An 18,396-nucleotide genomic window follows, 5' to 3' on the forward strand; every position below is an offset into this window, starting at 1 on the left:
TCTAGAACAAGGCTCCAACAGAAAGGAGCAACAAGCCTTGGTGAATGCACACTGTGTGCCTGGTAAAGTAGTCTGTACTTCGTTTTGAGCTCCCCAAACCCCGATTACTGTCTTCATTTATTGAAGGACAAGCTTGGAGAGGATGCCTTGCTGAGTCTCAGGTTACCTGGTAAGTGTTTGAACTTTTAATCCCGAGCGATTGAGTAATAGTCGTGGCATTCAACTACAATTTTTCCTTTCTTATTTTGGCACTAGGAGGGGACGGGTTTTCTCTAACAGAGAGAAGCAGAAGAGCAGGCATGCAAAAATTCTCATGGTGGTACAGAATTCAGTGATAGAAGGATATTCCTGCTTGCTTCTAATATCTTGGTATAATTTAACATAAATTGTCTTTTGTGGATGAAAAAGTTGGCCAGTTCTCTATGTTCTTAGAGGAAAAAGACACTGTCAGATGTCAGTTGGCCAAGAAAGCTGCTGATCTGTGGAAACAGGATTACCCAGTGGTCTCAGACACATTCCATCATTCAGTTCTTCCTATCGTTTCTGAACAGATGAATTACAATACTCTTTTTAAATATAACGTCTGAGTTTGGTCATCACCCAAAGGAAAGTGAAAGGGGCTGGTGTTTGGTTCAGTGGCAATACAGGACCAGTAAATAATGACTGATGATGACAAGGGTCCAGGACTGCGAGTCGTGGCCACTCTTGCCCCAAGAACATGGAAATCAGTAGTCACAAGTCTGTGTGAGGTATTTATGAAGTTTAATTCCAGCTCTGTGGTTTCTCCATCTTGTATTTCCTCATTATATATATTTACAGATAATGTTGCTCCATTTTACTTTCATCCAGATCAATATGACTGACAACCTGAGTAATTTCCTATTCATTGCAGCCCATTGAGTCCCAGGACGATATCACTGGCTCTCATAAATTTTGCATAAATTTTCTGTATTCTTTAATAGCACTGGCAAGGCAGCAGTGTTAATGTACATAACCTTGTGGGCTACTGTCAGAGGGGTATGGATGGTAACATAGTTAAAGTGATACACATACTTTCTCAGTTGAATGTTAGAATTTACTCTTGGTAGACCAGTGCTGTACCGTGATTTCCATTAGCATCATAATGGGAATATGCAATATTCTTCTTCCATTTATGTTGTGGAGAGCTTTCAGAATAAGCACACATTCTTTTTAAGCATTTTTGGCTTCATTGTATAACTTTGCCACTAATGAACATTTGGATTATTTTCCTTGTTTTTATATTTATTTAAAGTCTTTTTAAATTTAATTTTAGAAAAAAAGAGTGTGGGTGAGGGAGAGAGAAAGAGAGAGAATCTCAAGCAGGCTCTACATTGCATATGGAGCCTGACGTGGGGCTCAGTCTCATGACCCTGGGATCATGACCTAAGCAGAAATCAAGAGTTGCACGCTTAACCAGCTGAGCCACCCCATGTCTTTATAGTTGATTTCTGTAGGAGGAATAATAGAAATGAATTTACTCAAACAGTAGGTCTTGAAAATGTAAAGATAAAATCAGTTTGACTTCTAAGATTCATGTTAATTTCCACCAATAATGTAAATGCTGGTTTCTTTAGACCTTAGCCAGTACTGTAGAGGGTATCATCAATTCTGGTCTTTACCGAGCTTAATAGAGGAGAACGATCAAATTATTTTATTCAGGGGTTATCATTTACTATCTTTATTGGTAATTTGTATCCCCCCCCCCCTCGTGAGTTATTTGTTCATGTTTTCATTTTTTTTAAGGGACATTGATCTTTTTTTGTATTGCTTCATCAGGACTTTCCATATATTATGTGTATTAACCCTGTGTCTGTGATGCAGTTGGTTTTCCCAGTCTTTGGAGTTGGTATATGGTGAGGCTTTTTGTTTTTGTTTTTTAATCTTTGGAAAAGTATATGGTGCAGTGCTCAAGCATGGAATCTGTGCAGACCTTAATTGTCCTATTAAAGAGATCTGCCTGGTATTCAGATTTGGGATATGCATATATCATATGAATTTGGGGGTGCAGTTAAATATAACATCTAAAAATCACATGTATTGATTAAAATACACATGGAAAATCACATAAGCAAATGTATAGGCTAATAAATTATTTTAAGGCAAATATGCTTGCAGCCATCACCCAGGTCAGGAGACAGAATGTTGCCAGCTATCCAGAATCTGTTCAAGGCTTCCTCCCAGTTAGAGTCTCCCTAATCCCTGAGAATACTGTTCTGACCCAGTATTGCATCTCTAATACTTTTGTTCTGTTTGGTTTCATTTTCCTTTTTTTTTTTTTTTTAAGCTTATTTATTCTGAGAGAGAGTGCTAGTGGGGGAGGGGCAGAGAGGTAGAATCCCAAGCAGGCCCCATGCTGACAGTGCGCCTGATGCAGGGCTCGAACCCATGAACCTTGAGGTGACCTGAGTGGACACCAAAAGTCAGATGCTTATTACCCAACTGAGCCACCCAGGTGCCCCTTTCATCTTTCATTTGATGGCCTTTTTTAAGTGTTTTTTTTTTTAAATGTTTATTTTTGAGAGAGTACAAGAGGGGGAGAGGCCGAGAAAGGAGGACAGAGCATCTGAATCAGGCTTTGTGCTGACAGGCTGACTGCAGCAGAGCCCGAAGTGGGGGCTCAAACTCAACAAACCGCGAAATCATGGTCTGAGCTGAAGTTGGGTGCTCAACCAACTGAGCCACCCCAGGTTTCTCTTAAAATGTAGGTCTCCCCATGACATCTATCTCTTGTTTTTTCCCTTGCAAGATATTTGCTGATGACATTGGATCACTTGTCCTGTAGAGTTTTCCAAAGTTTGGATTTTGCTGGTTGTTTCCACATGGTGTAGTTTAATGTGTTTTTCTGACTTTTGTACTTGCCAGGTATTGGTAATTGGATCTAGAGGCTGTCAGATTCAGGTTTCTTTGGGCAACACTATTTCATAGGTGGTGGTTTGTTCTTCCATCAGGGAGCTCTTAATCTCTTTCCTTTTGTGACGTTGGTAACCTTACTGGTCATTTCTTATTACATCAGTGATTTATTGGGATTGCAGAGGGGTGATACTTTAATTCTTACATTTCTTTGCTTACTAGCTAGAGAATATCTATAAAAGACTTCACCTGTATCATTGCTATTACCTCTTAGTATTTATAGAGGAAAAGTAGGATAAAGTCTTTATTTTGTGTGTGTGTGTGTTTATTTTGAGAGAGAACGAACTGGAGAGGGGCAGAGAGAACGGGACAGAGGACCTGAAGCGGGCTCTGTGCTGATAGCAGAGACCCCGATGTGTGGCTTGAACTCAATGAGCTGTGAGATCACGAACTGAGCTGAAGTTGGACGCTTAACCGACTGAGCCACCACCACCCAGGCGCCCCGATTCTACCTTCTTAACAAATGTTTATTGTTGTGAGAGAAGAAAGAGTGCGTGAAGGAGGCAGAGAGAGGGAGAGAATTCCAACCAGGCTTCACACTGTCAGCACTGAACCCAATGCAGGGTTTGATCTCATGACTATGAGATAATGACATGAGGTGAAATCAGGAGTTGGACACTCAACCAACTGAGCCATCCATGTGCCCCCTAAATTCTACCTTTTGTTTACCGGGTTTCAAAATAGAGTTGGTTCTCTAACATTCTCTAAAGGTGACTGATTCGTTAAGTATTATGGACTTACAGAAATAAACATTCTTTTATCATAATTTCCTTGATGAGAACCAGGATTCTTGATATGGAAAACTTAAAAGTATAGCTTTAAGACAGAAGGTAGTCAAAACCTTTGTAGTTCTACATTTAAATGAGAAGTATCACTGTAAACTTATGACGTACTTACTTTTTTTTCCTTTTTTATTGTGGTAACGTAAAATTTACCATTTTAACCATTTTTGAGTGTACAAGTCAGTGCTCCACTTTGAGCTGTATCTGCATTGTAAGAACATCGTCGTTATATAGTGCAGTCTCCCTTTTAACTCTTTGGTCTTAACTCTTCAGGTAAATACATGTTTAGTGCTCACTACCATTCCTTATGTCATTGTCCTATCATTTTGGTTGTCTTGCTCATTTGTTAGATTCTTCAGAAAGGCCTGTGAGAATAATAGTCCCTGAGTGTTGGTATTCTGGTGACAGGTTATGTGCAGCCTTTTTATTTGAAGGTCAGTTTGTCTGGATAACATTCTAGATCATATTTTGATTTTTTTTTTTCAGTGTGTTAAGTGTGTTCATTTTGGCATAAAGCATTACTGTCAAAGTCTGATTGTAATATGATTTTCTTTTCCCTCATGAATGCCTTGTTCTTTTTGCCTGGAGCCCACAGGATTTTTTCCCCCAATAATGTTATCATACTGTGTTTGGGTGTTGGTTGTTCTGGATCAGTATTACCTTTTAAAAACATTTTTTAATGCTTATTATTTTTGAGAGGGAGAGAGAGAGAGAGCACGAGCCAGGGAGGGGCAGAGAGACAGGGAGATACGGAATCCAAAGCAGGCTCCAGGCTCTGAGTGGTCAGCACAGAGCCTGAGCCAGGGCTCAAACCCATAAGGAGTGAGATCTGCTGGACGCTGAACCGACTGAGCCACCCAGGTGCCCCTGGATCAGTATTTCCAAGTACACGGTACGTTCCTTCAATGTGTAGTGTCAAATCTCTTTTATTCTAAGTTTCAGGAAAAGTAAAGTTTTCAGTGTTTGTTCTGTCCCTTGGTTTAGGTTTTCTTCTTTGGGGATTGCTATTACAGCTCCTTATATTTGCTCTGCTTGGGCTCTTTTTTCTCATTACCGTTGATCTTTAAGCCTCTCACCCTTTTTATCTTAAGATGTTACGTATTCTAGTTTCGTCTTTTCTGAAATTGTTTTTACTGGGTTTATTATAATAACCAATTTCTGAATTTTTTTCTAATTTCAGTTTATCTTATATTTTATACCGTTTTCTTGATGTATTTTTTTTGAGGCATTCGGTTACAGTTTTCACTGGTTTCCTGAGCATGTCTTTCTGGTGTGCTTTGTTGTTGTCTATAGGGATTGATTGTATTTGCGCCTCAGGCTCTTTGTTCTTATAATGTTGTATGGGATTTTACTTAGATTATCTTCTGTTGCCTGTTTTTACATGAAATTACTTCTGCTGTTTTACAAGGGATGTGGGTCAGGGTAGCTTTTCTAACTGTATTTATTCTCTACACCTGCCTCTTCTGTTTGGGTGTAGTGGAAAGAGCTACGGCAGATTACTTTCTGAGATCTGGTTCTGCTCCCCTATTGATAACGTTGATTATGGTGGGGACGGTGGGGTTTTCAAGGGCTGTCAGATGTCTTGGTGCTTCCTCTGCCTTGTTTGCACGCATCTTGCTGTTGTTAGTAGTTTGTCCCTATTTGTATATTCTGGGATTTGTGGGGGTACTTTCAAACCTAGTTTTGTTGTAGTACATTGTTTATCTATACTAGTTGTGCATGTGCGTGTGTGTGTGTGTGTGTGTGTGTGTGTGTGTGTGTGGTGGTAGCTGCAGGGAGCAGAGAATGGGTGGGAGGTAAGGAGATTAAAACACTATGTCACTGTTCTGCCATCTTGCCTAAATCTGCTGGGACAGTCCCCAGTTGTTTTTAATTTTTTTTTTTTTTTTAACGTTTATTTATTTTTGGGACAGAGAAAGACAGAGCATGAACGGGGGAGGGGCAGAGAGAGAGGGAGACACAGAATCGGAAACAGGCTCCAGGCTCTGAGCCATCAGCCCAGAGCCTGACGCGGGGCTCAAACTCACGGACCACGAGATTGTGACCTGGCTGAAGTCGGACGCTTAACCGACTGCGCCACCCGGGTGCCCCTGTCCCCAGTTGTTTTTAGTTTGGATATAGTCTGGTTATGAGTCTCTTGTTTTATAGTTTCTGAATTTAGCCTCCTATTCACTTTATGATAAAAAAAACAGTATGATGCAAACTTTAAAAAATATTTATTGATGTCTTTTATAATTTTTATACATATATTTTTAGTCCTAATAAAATGAACTACATTTAAAGATTTCTTAAATTCATACCAGTCATGTTTGGAGTTAACATCACTTGGGCTTAGTATTTTCCTTAATGCATTACTGGATTCTACTACCTAACATTTCATCAGGATTTTTATTTTATTTATGGATAGCCTTTGTGCATTTCCATTGTATTTTAAGCATTTTTCAAGTTCATCTTCAATGTCACTGACTTAGGTTTCTGCAGTTTGATTTGACTTGATGCATCTGCTAGGTCTTCTAGTTTGGTAAAGTGGTCTCTTAGTTTCTGTTCTTGGTTACACCAGATCCATATTAATCTCACTTGATTTTCTTTCTTTTTTGATCTTGTTTCTTAGAAGTTACACTCTCTTTAAGTACATTGAGAATACAAATCCGTTTGAATTTATCATCTTCTGATACCCAAGGTGGTCCTCCCATTATATTTATCTGCCTTTTGCATATTGTGTTTCAGTGTCCTCCCTCCACCTTTCCCAGTTCTGTCTTCATGAGGAAGACCTTTGCTGAACCAAATTGTTTTTAGTGGGGGTCCTGTCCGAGCTTGCTGTTTGCTCAGGGTTGGTCGGTAGGTCTCTGTGTTTAGTGTGTTCGGTTCATCCTTTAGGATGAGAGAAGAAAGCTGGGTAGTGGCCGATCTTAGTCTTGTTTCATTCAGATAGCTGCTTTGGGGGGATTGGGAAGGGGGTGTGTGGAGTGGCACTTGCTGCTGGAGCCTTTCTGGGGTGGGTGAGCTGTGGCAGCTAAAACCCTTACTGAATTAGCTCAGCCTTTTTGTGGTAGGGTCCTATCTGGCAGGGGCTCCCTTCAGATCAGACCATTCCTTGTGTGTTGTTCCTTGGCCCTATCTAGGCTGACCCAGGTATCTGGAAAAATCAAAACAATCCCCCCTCTTCAACCTCACCCTCCTTACCATTCTGAGGAGTGTAAATGGTTCCAATTCTGGGTGCTTCCTCCTTTTTCTGGGGCCCACTTTGTCCTGCAATCCCCTTTCTCCAGGGTAAGACTTTAGGTGGCCTTCTTCAGGACTCTCATTTCATACTTCTTTTGCTAAAGAGAATTGTATCCCATTTCATTGCTCTTCAGTTTGGTCTTAAGATTGTATTGTACCTGGTATGCATTCTCCAGCACTCCTAGAATGGGCTATTTCTGTATTAAAATTCATCCCTCTTTGTGTTTTTGTTTGGGCTTTAGACAAAAGAGTTACATGAACAAATAAGCACACTCTCTGTCAGAAGTTTTACCTGAGTAGGAGTGAGCCAGTCAGCACCTGACTTTTGGGGTGTATATGGAAAAATTCAGGCAGGCAGCAGCTGGTATGTCCAGAGAAATTCTGTGATAAGAGGCCGAAGTTATGAGAAAATAGCATCTATAAGGTTTCTAATAAAGAAAAGGTATGAAGAGTTGGTGATAAGGCCACTGACTAGTAGAGGGAGAAGTGGATCTGCAGAAACAGACCCACACATAGCAGGATGGTTATGTACTATGTTTATTTTTGAGAGAGCACACGAGCAGGGGAAGGGCGGGGGGGTGAGGGGTGGAGACAGAATCCCAAGCAGGCTCAGTGCTGTCACCCCAGAGCCCAGTGTGGGGCTTGATCCCACAAAGTGTGAGATCATGACCTAAGCTGAAACCAAGAGTCTGATGCTCAACCGACTGAGCCACCCAGGTGCCCCAAATAACAGGGGAGTCTTACCAGTGGAGGGCACTGAGTGAACACCCATGAACCCCATCGTTCAGTCTCAGAGGCCCGGTCATATGCCAAGTCCCATTTTTACATTTCTATGACATGCCATCATCTTTCTTGTGCTACTCTAGGTTGGTGTCTGCATCTTAAAATCAAAAGAGACTAAGTAAACTGATGCTTTTTATTTTACTCTGTGAAGCAGGATCCCAGGTCATCCAAGCATGGGGCCACGGGGGTGGGTGGGGTGGTAGCGGGAGGTGAGTGGGTAGCAGTTTTGAGAAAAATGAGGAATAGTAGTCATTATAAAGAGAAAAACCGACAAGGAAACAATGGCTGAGTAGCTGGGGAGTCTCCAGGTATCGCTGGAAATCATGGATTTATAGCATTATTCTACATGGTTGTGGGATTTCCTCTAGGAAGAGGAATGTAGGAACCAACAAGCTGGCTAGTGGAAGGAAGGATCCAGGATTAGCTGGGACAAGGGTGCCGAGTCTCTGGGATGGATGGGGGCTGCTGTGCTCTACCGTGGTGTCTAACAGAGAAGAAATGAAAGGTGGGGCTTCTGATGGGGAGAACATTGACAGTGTTGTGATTAGGCTTGCGGAAATTGAAGACTTTAGTAGCAGGAAGAGGGGAGTAAAATCTAGACGGTCAGGGCTTTGCAAAGGCATGGGATGTTGAAGGTCTTGGAGCTTTAGATTGTGTTAGATCCTCAGTGTGGCCATGTAAGAGTTGTTGATTAAAAAAAAAATTTTTTTTTAATGTTTGCTTATTTTTGAGAGACAGCACGAGTTGGGAAGGAGCAGAGAGAGAGGGAGAGACAGGATCCAAAGCAGGCTGCAGGCTCTGAGCTGTCAGCACAGATCCCTGACGTGGGGCTCGAACTCATGAGCCACGATATCATGACCTGAGCCGAAGTCGGACGCTTAACCGACTGAGCTACCCAGGTGCCCCAAGAGTTGTTGATTTTAGTTCTGTTGCCTTTGGACCTCTTATTTATGTAATAATTTAAGTAATAATAAACATGTCTTGATATTTTTTATATTTTTATTTTAGAGAGCGTGCAAGCAGTGGGGAGAGAGAGAATCCATGCTCAGCATGGAGCCCTAAGTGGGGCTCGATCAACTGAGCTACCCAGGCGCCCCTTATCGTATTTTAAAAGGTTACTTTATGGATTGCAGAACTAAAACAACAAGGAAAGAACCAAGTAGTAAGTAGAGTGTTTATTTTTTTTAAAATTACTTAAAAAAGGTTGTTTACAGAGATGTGGATTTACATAACTTGGCGACAACATTTTAAAAATGTACAGGCTATTTCATATTATTGCACTTACTCTTTAATATATAAGGCATTTTATTTTACATAAATAAAGGATGTATATTATCATACAACAGGTGTGGTGCCAATTAAGTCAACCATAAAATTAAATGAGATGTGTATGGAAGGACAGAAATGAAACCCGACTTCAACCTTCACAGAGTATCCTTGCAACTACAATTTACTTGTTGTAACACATATTTACCCTCATAGCTTATTGTGGGTGACTGACGAGTTAAATAAAAACCCCAAACAATGAAAATTTTAGTAGGATAATAGAATACCATTAGTGCTCACTTCAGGAAGTGTGGGAATTAGACTAATTAGAAATACTAGTCATGCCTTGAACACTGAAGACAAGTAAGTAGCCTTCTAAGGGTCAGAGATAGTTTAGCCTTTTGCTTTCTCCCTTCAATTCCAACTGGTGACCAGGGAAACCCTTCTCGCAAGATCTACTAGAAATGGCTGATGACTTTAACACAATTTAGTGAGCCAAAGGTCTACCCTTTGCGCTCTTCAGATATGATGATCAGGGACTCTTGGAAGGAGACTGTTCCACTGCTCCCCATTCTGTAGATGTTCCTGTTTGCGTAGGAATGTGAATTTCTTACTGGTAGGCACAGCTGGAAGGGTGGAGGCAAATATTCTCTTACCATTCAGGCAAGAAAGCAGAAACCACAAAACTGACCCCAGAGACTTAAAAACAATCTAGCATGCATGCACCTTGCACTGACTGCCTATAGTATCCTACCTGGAACTGTAGTGAATAGTAGAAGCTAAATTAATCAGGTCTTTCTAGCTAACTCTTGTGCAACATTCTCTTTTGTATATAACCTACGGAAAAAAAAAAATGAGAAATCTGGGCTCACCAGCCAGATACTTCAGTCCCATCTGAGAGACCCCTCTGGGCCAACTTTACAGAGGTTTACTGGGATTAGTCACTTGGAAAAGCAATGTACAAAGGTGAGTAAGCACCTCTATGATCGGGGGAGGGGTACGGTGACCTCCATTCTTTTCTCTAAGCCATAGACCCAAGCTGCAGGTTATTGGAAGAAGTCTCCAACATAATACCTCGGCGTCCTCCCACAGGCAGGTTATGATTCTCACCTGTACTCCCAGGACTCGATCTGCTGGCCTGCATCACCCTTGGATCTGGCTCGTAACTACATAGTTCTGCTTTACCTTGAAAGAGTGACTCACCCTTGTTCTCCATTTTCTTCTTTTTACATCTTGGTAAATGTAGCTGGTGAAGGTTTAGAATTTAAGAAAAGAAGGTGCAGTAGGAGGAGAAAAGCCAGTTTTGTGACAGGGAACAGCGCATTGAATGGGAACAGCCACTACGAACAAGTCATGCTTTGAAAGGAGAGCAGCCGGGATGGGTTTTCACAGGCGGTATGAGTCACAACAGTCTTTTGCAGGGAAACGGTTTTGCAAAAGGAAGAATTTGCAAAACAGGAAAACAAAACCAGCAAACGCTTTAGTCACTGCAGAGCCGACATCACACCCAGGTCAGGAAAAGAGGTCCAGTGCTTTAGAAAGGTTCTATTTCTTAAGCTTGTTGGGAAAGGGGAACACAACCAGCCAACCAAAAAAAAGTCCCCTAGAAGGATTATTTTTAAGTTCCTCCATTTGGATTGTAAATGTAATGCCTACGTTTATAAATCCAAGGGTACTAAAAAGATTTCTAAAAATTTGGCTTAAATTAGTGGTTGGAGTGCATAAAATATAGAAATGGAAACCCAGTGACTATGATATTTCTGCCCACTCTTGGGTTGACTGGTCTTGAATTGAAGCACTTATTCAAGACAAGTTGCAAACCAGATGCAAGGTGCTTTCAGAGCTGGAACTTTCTGCTCACTCAAAGCAGCAAAGTTCATGGCTATTTAGTGTGGTTTATCAGAACGGCATTTTTGTAGCATAGCCTTACGACTTACACTTTTAGATCACGATCAGCACTTCATGATGATCGGCAGTCCACTGAGTTGAACTCTGCATCCGTACATTGCACATGACACTCTCTAAAAAATATCACTTTCTGTATTTTGCTTTTTCATTTTTGGATAATTCCTGAGCTCAGCTTAACTGTTAGGTCATAACTTATCTTTTTTCTTTAAGTCTCATTTCTTTTCACGGTAACAATACAGACCCACAGCTCCTTCCACTGAATGTGCCTAAAAGCACTGTTATTTACTTACAAAATTATATAAAACTGTAGTCCTTTTAGTTGTGACATTTGTGTTGCCCCCTCGGACCTGGTTACCTCCCTCACTGCCAGGACTGGGTACAGTGTGAAAGGAGGCAAGAAGGATGCGAAGGTCTAGGTAAATGGTTCGAATGAAGGGCACGCCATGTCTCGTATCCCCATCAGTAAATGTGAAAAGGAGGGGACAGGCACTGGAACGAAAGGATCCCTCCCAGCCGAGGTGGTCCAGGTCAAAGGCTTCCAGGGGTCCGCTCCACCGCTGCTGCACACACAAGAGGTCAGCTTCACGTAGATGTCAAAACGTGGAGATTTCTATAGTCCTTGCCTGTATCAGTGTTCCTGTGTTGTTTTAGGAACCCAGCGTTTGAAGAAGTTACTCTGATTTGCTCAAGTAAGGGAACTGAGAAAAGGAGATGCTTGTTCAAAAATGTAACCAGCATGACCAGTGAGCATCACCACTGGTGATGGTTTCAGGACGAATTTCTATGCTTCCTAATTACTAACTGCACAGGTCCCTCTGGGACAGACTTCATAATATTCCAGGCGTCAAAGTGCATGAGCCCAACCAGGGGTTTTCCATTAATGGCGAGAATTTCATCTCCAGCTTCTATTGTTCCCGCTTGTTCAGCTGCACCCCCTGTGAGAATAAATGCAGAACAAGGGCTTGGCACCTAAATTCCAAGGAAACGAAAAACTTAAGTGGTACCCAGTGCCTATATTCTTAAGACGCACAGGGCATACATCCATTAAATATTCAAATCTGTAACCCCCTCCTCTCCTAAGATGCATAAGCAGTGGACTAGGAGAAAATCATTTTCAATGTATTTAATCAACAGAGGGAATACGCAGACTAGATAAAGAACTACAAATCAGTAACTAAAATCCAAATGGCCAGTAAGTGTAGGAAAACAGGCTCCACTTTGATCTAATATACCATGACGGCTAATCAGGGACTGTGGAGATTACTTACACACAAAACCTGATGTATTTCTACATCGCAGCTTTCTATATAACAAGCTTAGGAGTATATGGGTGTATATTACTGGTACTGTTAGTATTCACTATTGTGATAGCATATTACATAAAATAGGATATACATTAGTATATTTTTATATATACTGATATTGTTAGTATAATTATACTTTAAAAAAATGTTAGAGGAAGAGAGATGATCCCAGGCAGGCTCCGTGCTGTCAGCACGCAGCCCACCGTGGAGCTCGATGCCAAGAATCACGACATCGCAGCCGGAGCCCAGATCGAGTCGGATGCTTAACTGACTGAACCGCCCAGGCTCCTCTATAATTAGATTTAAAATTTGTAATATAATTGTTTAGCTCAGGAACCTGAAGAGGTCTTTGAGAACTGTCCAAGATTAAATGACGATGCAGGGTCATAAAGAGACCTCAGATCTACCACATGCTTCAATGATCTCTACTCCCATCCCAGTATTGCAATTTTAAATGAATGGGATCTTGGTCCATGTTAACTACCCCTGACTGGCAACCCTAATGTCCTTACTTACACGTATGTTTACATCAGCTACAGCTAATACTAGTTAAGAACACGGAGTTGGACACAGACCCTGGGGCCAGACTGCCTGGGGTCAAGCCTTATTCTGCCATTTGGCACAGTCTCTCCTCTGGTTAAACAGGGATAACAGTACCTGATAGGACTGTCATGGGGGCGACATGTGTTCACATGTGTAGAACACAACAGAGCGGACACACAGCACACCCTGTATGTCACAGAGAATAAGAACATTTTCCAAATGGAAAGAAAACAGACTGCTAACTGGGTTTTTTAGGGCATTACCTTTGTACACTCTTTTAATGACCAGGGGCCCGTCTCCAGCCATCGATGATTTTCCTCCATCCAGACTCAATCCCAGCCCGGCAGAGGTCTTCAGCACTTCAACACACAGAGCATCGTGGGAAGCTACACTTCTACCTATAGCAACGATGTTCGGAAGGATGAAGAGACAGGGACACTCATCACCTCCTGTCCTGTCCCCTAAATGTATTCCCCCCCGCACCCTGGAGTCCCATCTACCTTCGAAACCAGCGTTAGAGTTGGTCTCTCAAATTTGGAGCTAAGTTCCTGCCGTCCCTGCACCATGTGCTCTCCTAAGCACTTCCTGTTGTGCCCAAGCAGAAACCCCCAGACTCCGAACTGCTCTTGGCAAGCCCCACACGCTGTTGCTGTGGGTCTCAGTGAAGTCACACTTGGGGAGTCAAATTCGATTTCCTGCTGACCCTGACTGCCGATGGCAGCAGTGTGTCACAGTCTGACCCTGAAATCCTGCAACACCCAAACGCCAGACCCCATGTGAGACCGTGACCGTGGATTCCAAAGCTCCCAGGGACGCCCAGAGCTCCTTTCCTTCCTCCTCCTGCCACACATGCTCCTGTTGTGTGTTTTCATCACACGCCAGCTGCCTTCACTGCCGTCTCCTCTCTCCACTGGGGGATGGGGGACGTTTCCACGGCAACACTCTTGCCTGCTCTGTGTGCTAGTGTGGAGAGGCCTGGCTGAAATCCACCTTGGAGATCTGCATAGAGATTGTAAGCTTGCCTTTTATTTCTCTTATTTACACACTTTCTCACTGAAGGACTTGAGGGGAATGGAAAGGCGCACCGAGCTCTCTGGGAGGCAGGGGAAGGACCACAGATTAAATGCCCCCTTCAGGTTGAGGCCGAGCTAGCCAGCATCACTGCTCTTGCACACAAAGGTCAGTCCATTAGTGTGGTTTCACGAAGGCGACTCCACGTCCCATGTGGTCTGAAGGAAATGTGCTAATGGGAGCAGCCTGATTTTTCCGTAGGTGATTTCACTTGCTGTTAAACAGGAAAACAGGCCCATTACAGGCTCTTAGCTCTGGCCAGACTCTACTGGAATCACCCAGGAACCTTAAAAAGATTGTGATGCTGGGCCCTGGCCCTTACCTTCACCCCCGTCCCTGAGGTTTCATGATTGAAATAAGCTGGGGAATTTACTGAGCAGGAGGATTTTAAAAAGCTTCCTACGTGTCTTTAACGTGCAGCCTACCGCATCAGCCCTCAAGTGGGATGCTCTCTGTGTTAGGGGAGAACTGCACAGGTTCAGGTAGAGCCCTGGGCACGGGCATTTTAAGGAACAGGAATATGAAAAAATAAAGGTTAGGCCCTGAATGTGTTTACAATTTGGTAACTCTGTAGAATCTGGTTCAAGGCCAGATGTTCTGAAGGTGCCACAGGAATACTTAATGATTATAAATGACAGGACTAGCCTTCCATATCCCGAGTTCATGAGTCTTAAAAACTCTGGAAGCTACTGGGATTAAATGTCAAGTGGTTTCCTTTGACAAGTTGCCCGGATCCCACTGAAAGTACAAGCAATTGAGACTATGTGGGGGCAAAGGTGAGCATGACAAGGTCTGATGACTTAAGGTGTTTCCCAATATTGGGGAAGGGCTTCAGTTTTCTAGAAGAGCAAAAGCAAGGGAACAGAGAAGGCTGAGAATGCCCCCAGCCTGCGGAGGCTTCTGGACAAGAAGAGTTCCGTTTGTTCAGTGGACATCAGTGCCCTTTCCAGCAAAGCAATCACAGAGAGCCCAGGCTGCCATGAAGCCAAGGTGAACAGGGAGGAATTCAGCTACCCTTAACTTCATTAGGGAGAGATGTTGAGTGGAAAAAAAACCTCCCCAGAAGGCAATGCCCTGACCCGGGCTTCGTTGGCTCCCCTATGCCACCTGGACTAAAGACATCACTCCTGAACTCCAAGGTAGGGGACACCACTGAAGTCTGATGTAGTTATCTGAAGGCCGTAATCAGCCTGTGCTTCAGAAACACAAGTGGTACTTAGTTCCTCCTGAGTAAGTACTTCGTACGCCTTGCTCATGAGCCTTGGTGTGACAGTGTGGAGGGCATACAGAAAATCTTACTTCTGAACCTCTTTTTATAAGTTCTTCTTGGTTGATTAAGGCTACAGTCTCTGTCTTTAAACATCTGTACCCCCTCATTTCCTTACATTCTTCTAAAACAGGAAAGAATACAAACCTTGATATTTTCCGAGGACAAATCTCAGTACTGGAATTTCTCTTTCTACAGTCTCAACATGATTCCCCTCCCCTGTCACAAGAGTTTCTTGCTTTACTTACCGGCCACTTAAGTCCTAAGAAGAAGATATAAATGTGAAAGGGCTTCCTTCTTAGCACATTTAGAGAAGCAGTCAAGCGGTCGTTAAAAATCTTCAATAGTATGACTTTAACTACTGGGGGCAGTGGTTTATAACTTCCTTGTAACACTGCTTTTGCAAGAACCATCCGCCGACATAAGACTTGACTACATTTGATTTCTCTGACCCAGATGATAGTAGTTATGTTCCTTCGTGCTCACCAGGAACCAATCTGCCAGCTGCACCCACCCTGCTGGTTGTTGAACTGGTGTCTTACCTACTCCAGGCTCCAGGAGGCTGGTCTTTCTGGATAGCAAGCCCTTCCCATTGGCTTCCTGTCTGGTGGAGGATCTGGGCTGGTCATTCCCTTTCTTGATGACTACAAGGACATCTTTGTGCAGCTGTGCTTGGTGCAGAACCTTCAGGACATCCCCATGGGCTAAGCCAGCCAGTGAGGTGCCATTGACTGATAGAAGGAAATCCCCTCGGTTCACAGTCCCTTCCTGAGAAGCAGCCCCCTGAGAAAACACCCTGTGCACCTGCGGCAAGGAGAAGTCAAAAGCCAAAGTCATCATACAAACGTGGTTTACCAAAAACCTATTCAGTGTGAGGGATGGAATATATATATTTAAAATGTTTAATGTTTATTTAGTTCTGAGAAAGAGACAGAGCATGAGCGGGGGAGGGGCAGAGAGAGGGAGACACAGAATTGGAAGCAGGCTCCAGGCTCCGAGCTGTTAGCACAAAGCCCGATATGAGGCTCAAACTCATGAACCATGAGATCATGACCTGAGCTGAAATCGCACGCTCAACCAGTGGAGCCACCCAGATGCCCCTGGAGTATATTTTTTACTCAACTTCTTGCTCGTGTCTAATATATGCCTGGCACTCCATGGGGGCAAGAAGAACACAAAAATGAACAGGACCTGGTCTTGCCTAATGAAGGTGGCCTCTCCAATGATCTCAAAGTCCTTTGAGTGATACAAAATTTTAGGTTGTTCTTGAGAAGGAAGTGATTTCAAAAGCAAATGCAGGTTTGGTCAGTTAATTCTAGTGTTTTCCTAGTGCTAGAATAAAATGTTAGGTGAATAGGAGGGTACAGAAAACTGATGTGTATTTGCATCTAATCACTCCATCTGTATACATCAGTCAGCTCTGTGGTAAGAATGTGTATCTTTGCTAATGAATATATCATATCCTACTTTCCCCACTTTTCCATTTTTGTTTTGTTAGGAGGGAACAAACACCAGCACTCTTTGAACTCACAGACGTGAATTTTGTTCTGATCAAATGTGAGGCTGCTTCGGGAGTGACTTTCCTGCGAGCACCTTGACACTGTCACTTACCACAATTGATTTTGGCTCCACATCTGTTCCTCCTGCCACAGTGAATCCCAGACCTGAGCCTTCTTTTTTATTCAAGACGATGAAGCAAACATCTTCTTTATTCTAGTGAAAAGAAACAGAAAAAAGTACAGTTGATCCTTGAACAACATGGGGTTTGGGGCACCCACCCCCACACTGTGGAAAATCTGCCTATAAATTTTGACTGCCCCTCACACTTAACTGCTAATAGCCTGCCCTTGATGGAAGCCTCACTAATAACATAAACAGTTGGTTAACACATAGTTTCTGTTATATGTATTATATACTGTATTCTTACAGTAAAGCTAGAGAGGGGTGCCTGGTGGCTCAGTCAGTTAAGCGTCTGACTCTTGATTTCAGCTCAGGTCACGGTCTCATGGTTTGTGAGTTCGAGCCCTGCACTGGGCCCTGTGTTGGCAGTATGGAGCCTGCTTAGGATTCTTGGTCTCCCTCTCTCTGTCCTACTCCTGTTCGCTCACTCTCAAAAAAAAAAAAAAAAAAAAAAAAAAGCTAGAAGGGAAAAAACATAATTAAGAAAGTCCTAACAAAGAGAGTGCATTTAGAGTTAGAGTGCTATAAAAAACTCACACGTAAGTGGACCCGTGCAGTTCAAACCCGTGTTGTTCAAGGTCACGTATCTGTTTCTTGTGCTGGGAGTTAGTAAGTTCTGTGGTCAGCCCTCCCGCTGTGCTGCACAGCTTGTCAGCACGAGCCCCAGTGGCTATTCAGGAGCTTTCCCACCTTTCCTGAACTCAACTGTCCTCTACCCATCCTGGGCCGTGCTTACTTGTCCTGTACCTATAGAACCACGGGGATGGTGGACAGAAAGGTGCAGGGACGGGACAATATAGGAGCTATTCTAGGCACCAGATTGTGTCTTCCCAAATCTGAAGACAGCACGTAATTTGGTCATGAAGGGAATTCTTTTTGTTTTTTTTAATGTTTATTTTTGAGAGAGAGAGAGAGAGAGAGTGAGGGAGGGGCAGAGAGAGAGGGAGACAGAGGATCTGAAGCAGGCTCTGTGCTGAGCGCGCAGAGCCCAATGCGGGGCTTGAACTCTTGAACCGTGAAATCATGACCTGAGCCAAAGTCAGATGCTTAGCCTTAGACTGTGCCACCCAGGTGCCTCGCGAAGGGAATTCTTCATTCTATAACTATTTAAGTCTATAATTTAGTCAGGCCAGGGTCAACAACAGCAGAGAAGAAGTGCCAAGAGGCAGGATGAGAACACACTGGGGCCAACTGTTTTATGACCCCTTCCCGCCACATTCAGTTTGTTGGATTTGAGGTGTAATTAATGAATGGGTATTCCTAAAATACAAAGTATGTTAAAAAAATATAAAGTAGGGGCGCCTGGGTGGCTCAGTCGGCTCTGTCTCTATCTCAAAAATAAACATTAAGAAAAAAAATTAAAAAAAAATATATAAAGTACCCTAAAACTAACTGCCAACTTGTATTTGAGACTAGAACATTCCTAGTAGTGTCTAGGCTTACGTAACAAAAGACTGTCCTGTGTTTCAAGCATCCAACAAAAGATACCTTAAAATATTTTAAAATAACTGAGTTAGGCTAATTATTCAGAATTTTGACTTCCTTCACCGCACATGGTAAAAATGATTCCGCAACATTTTTCAAGATCTGCATTGCTAGGTTCCCCATGAAGTGATTTATAATCCATCAATTCAAGGTG

The 18,396-nt window shown here is 42.8% G+C and overlaps 1 protein-coding gene across 4 annotated transcripts in view; it reads right to left on the minus strand.

Moving 5' to 3' along the window:
* Nucleotides 1–8,878: 8,878 nt before the first annotated feature.
* Nucleotides 8,879–18,396, minus strand: part of PDZD2 (PDZ domain containing 2) — a 279,185-nt gene continuing 269,667 nt past the window's right edge. For all 4 annotated transcript variants that reach the window (XM_032594615.1, XM_032594614.1, XM_030331887.1 and 1 more), the window contains 4 exons: nt 16,689–16,790; nt 15,620–15,881; nt 13,003–13,137; nt 8,879–11,827 (listed from right to left, as the gene is read on the minus strand). In XM_032594615.1, the coding sequence (XP_032450506.1) occupies nt 11,661–11,827; nt 13,003–13,137; nt 15,620–15,881; nt 16,689–16,790 (666 nt within the window). In that variant the 3' untranslated portion in view covers nt 8,879–11,660. The remainder of the gene's footprint in view (nt 11,828–13,002; nt 13,138–15,619; nt 15,882–16,688; nt 16,791–18,396) is intronic.

This window comes from Lynx canadensis, chromosome A1, assembly GCF_007474595.2.
Source record: "Lynx canadensis isolate LIC74 chromosome A1, mLynCan4.pri.v2, whole genome shotgun sequence".
NCBI lineage: Eukaryota > Metazoa > Chordata > Mammalia > Carnivora > Felidae > Lynx > Lynx canadensis.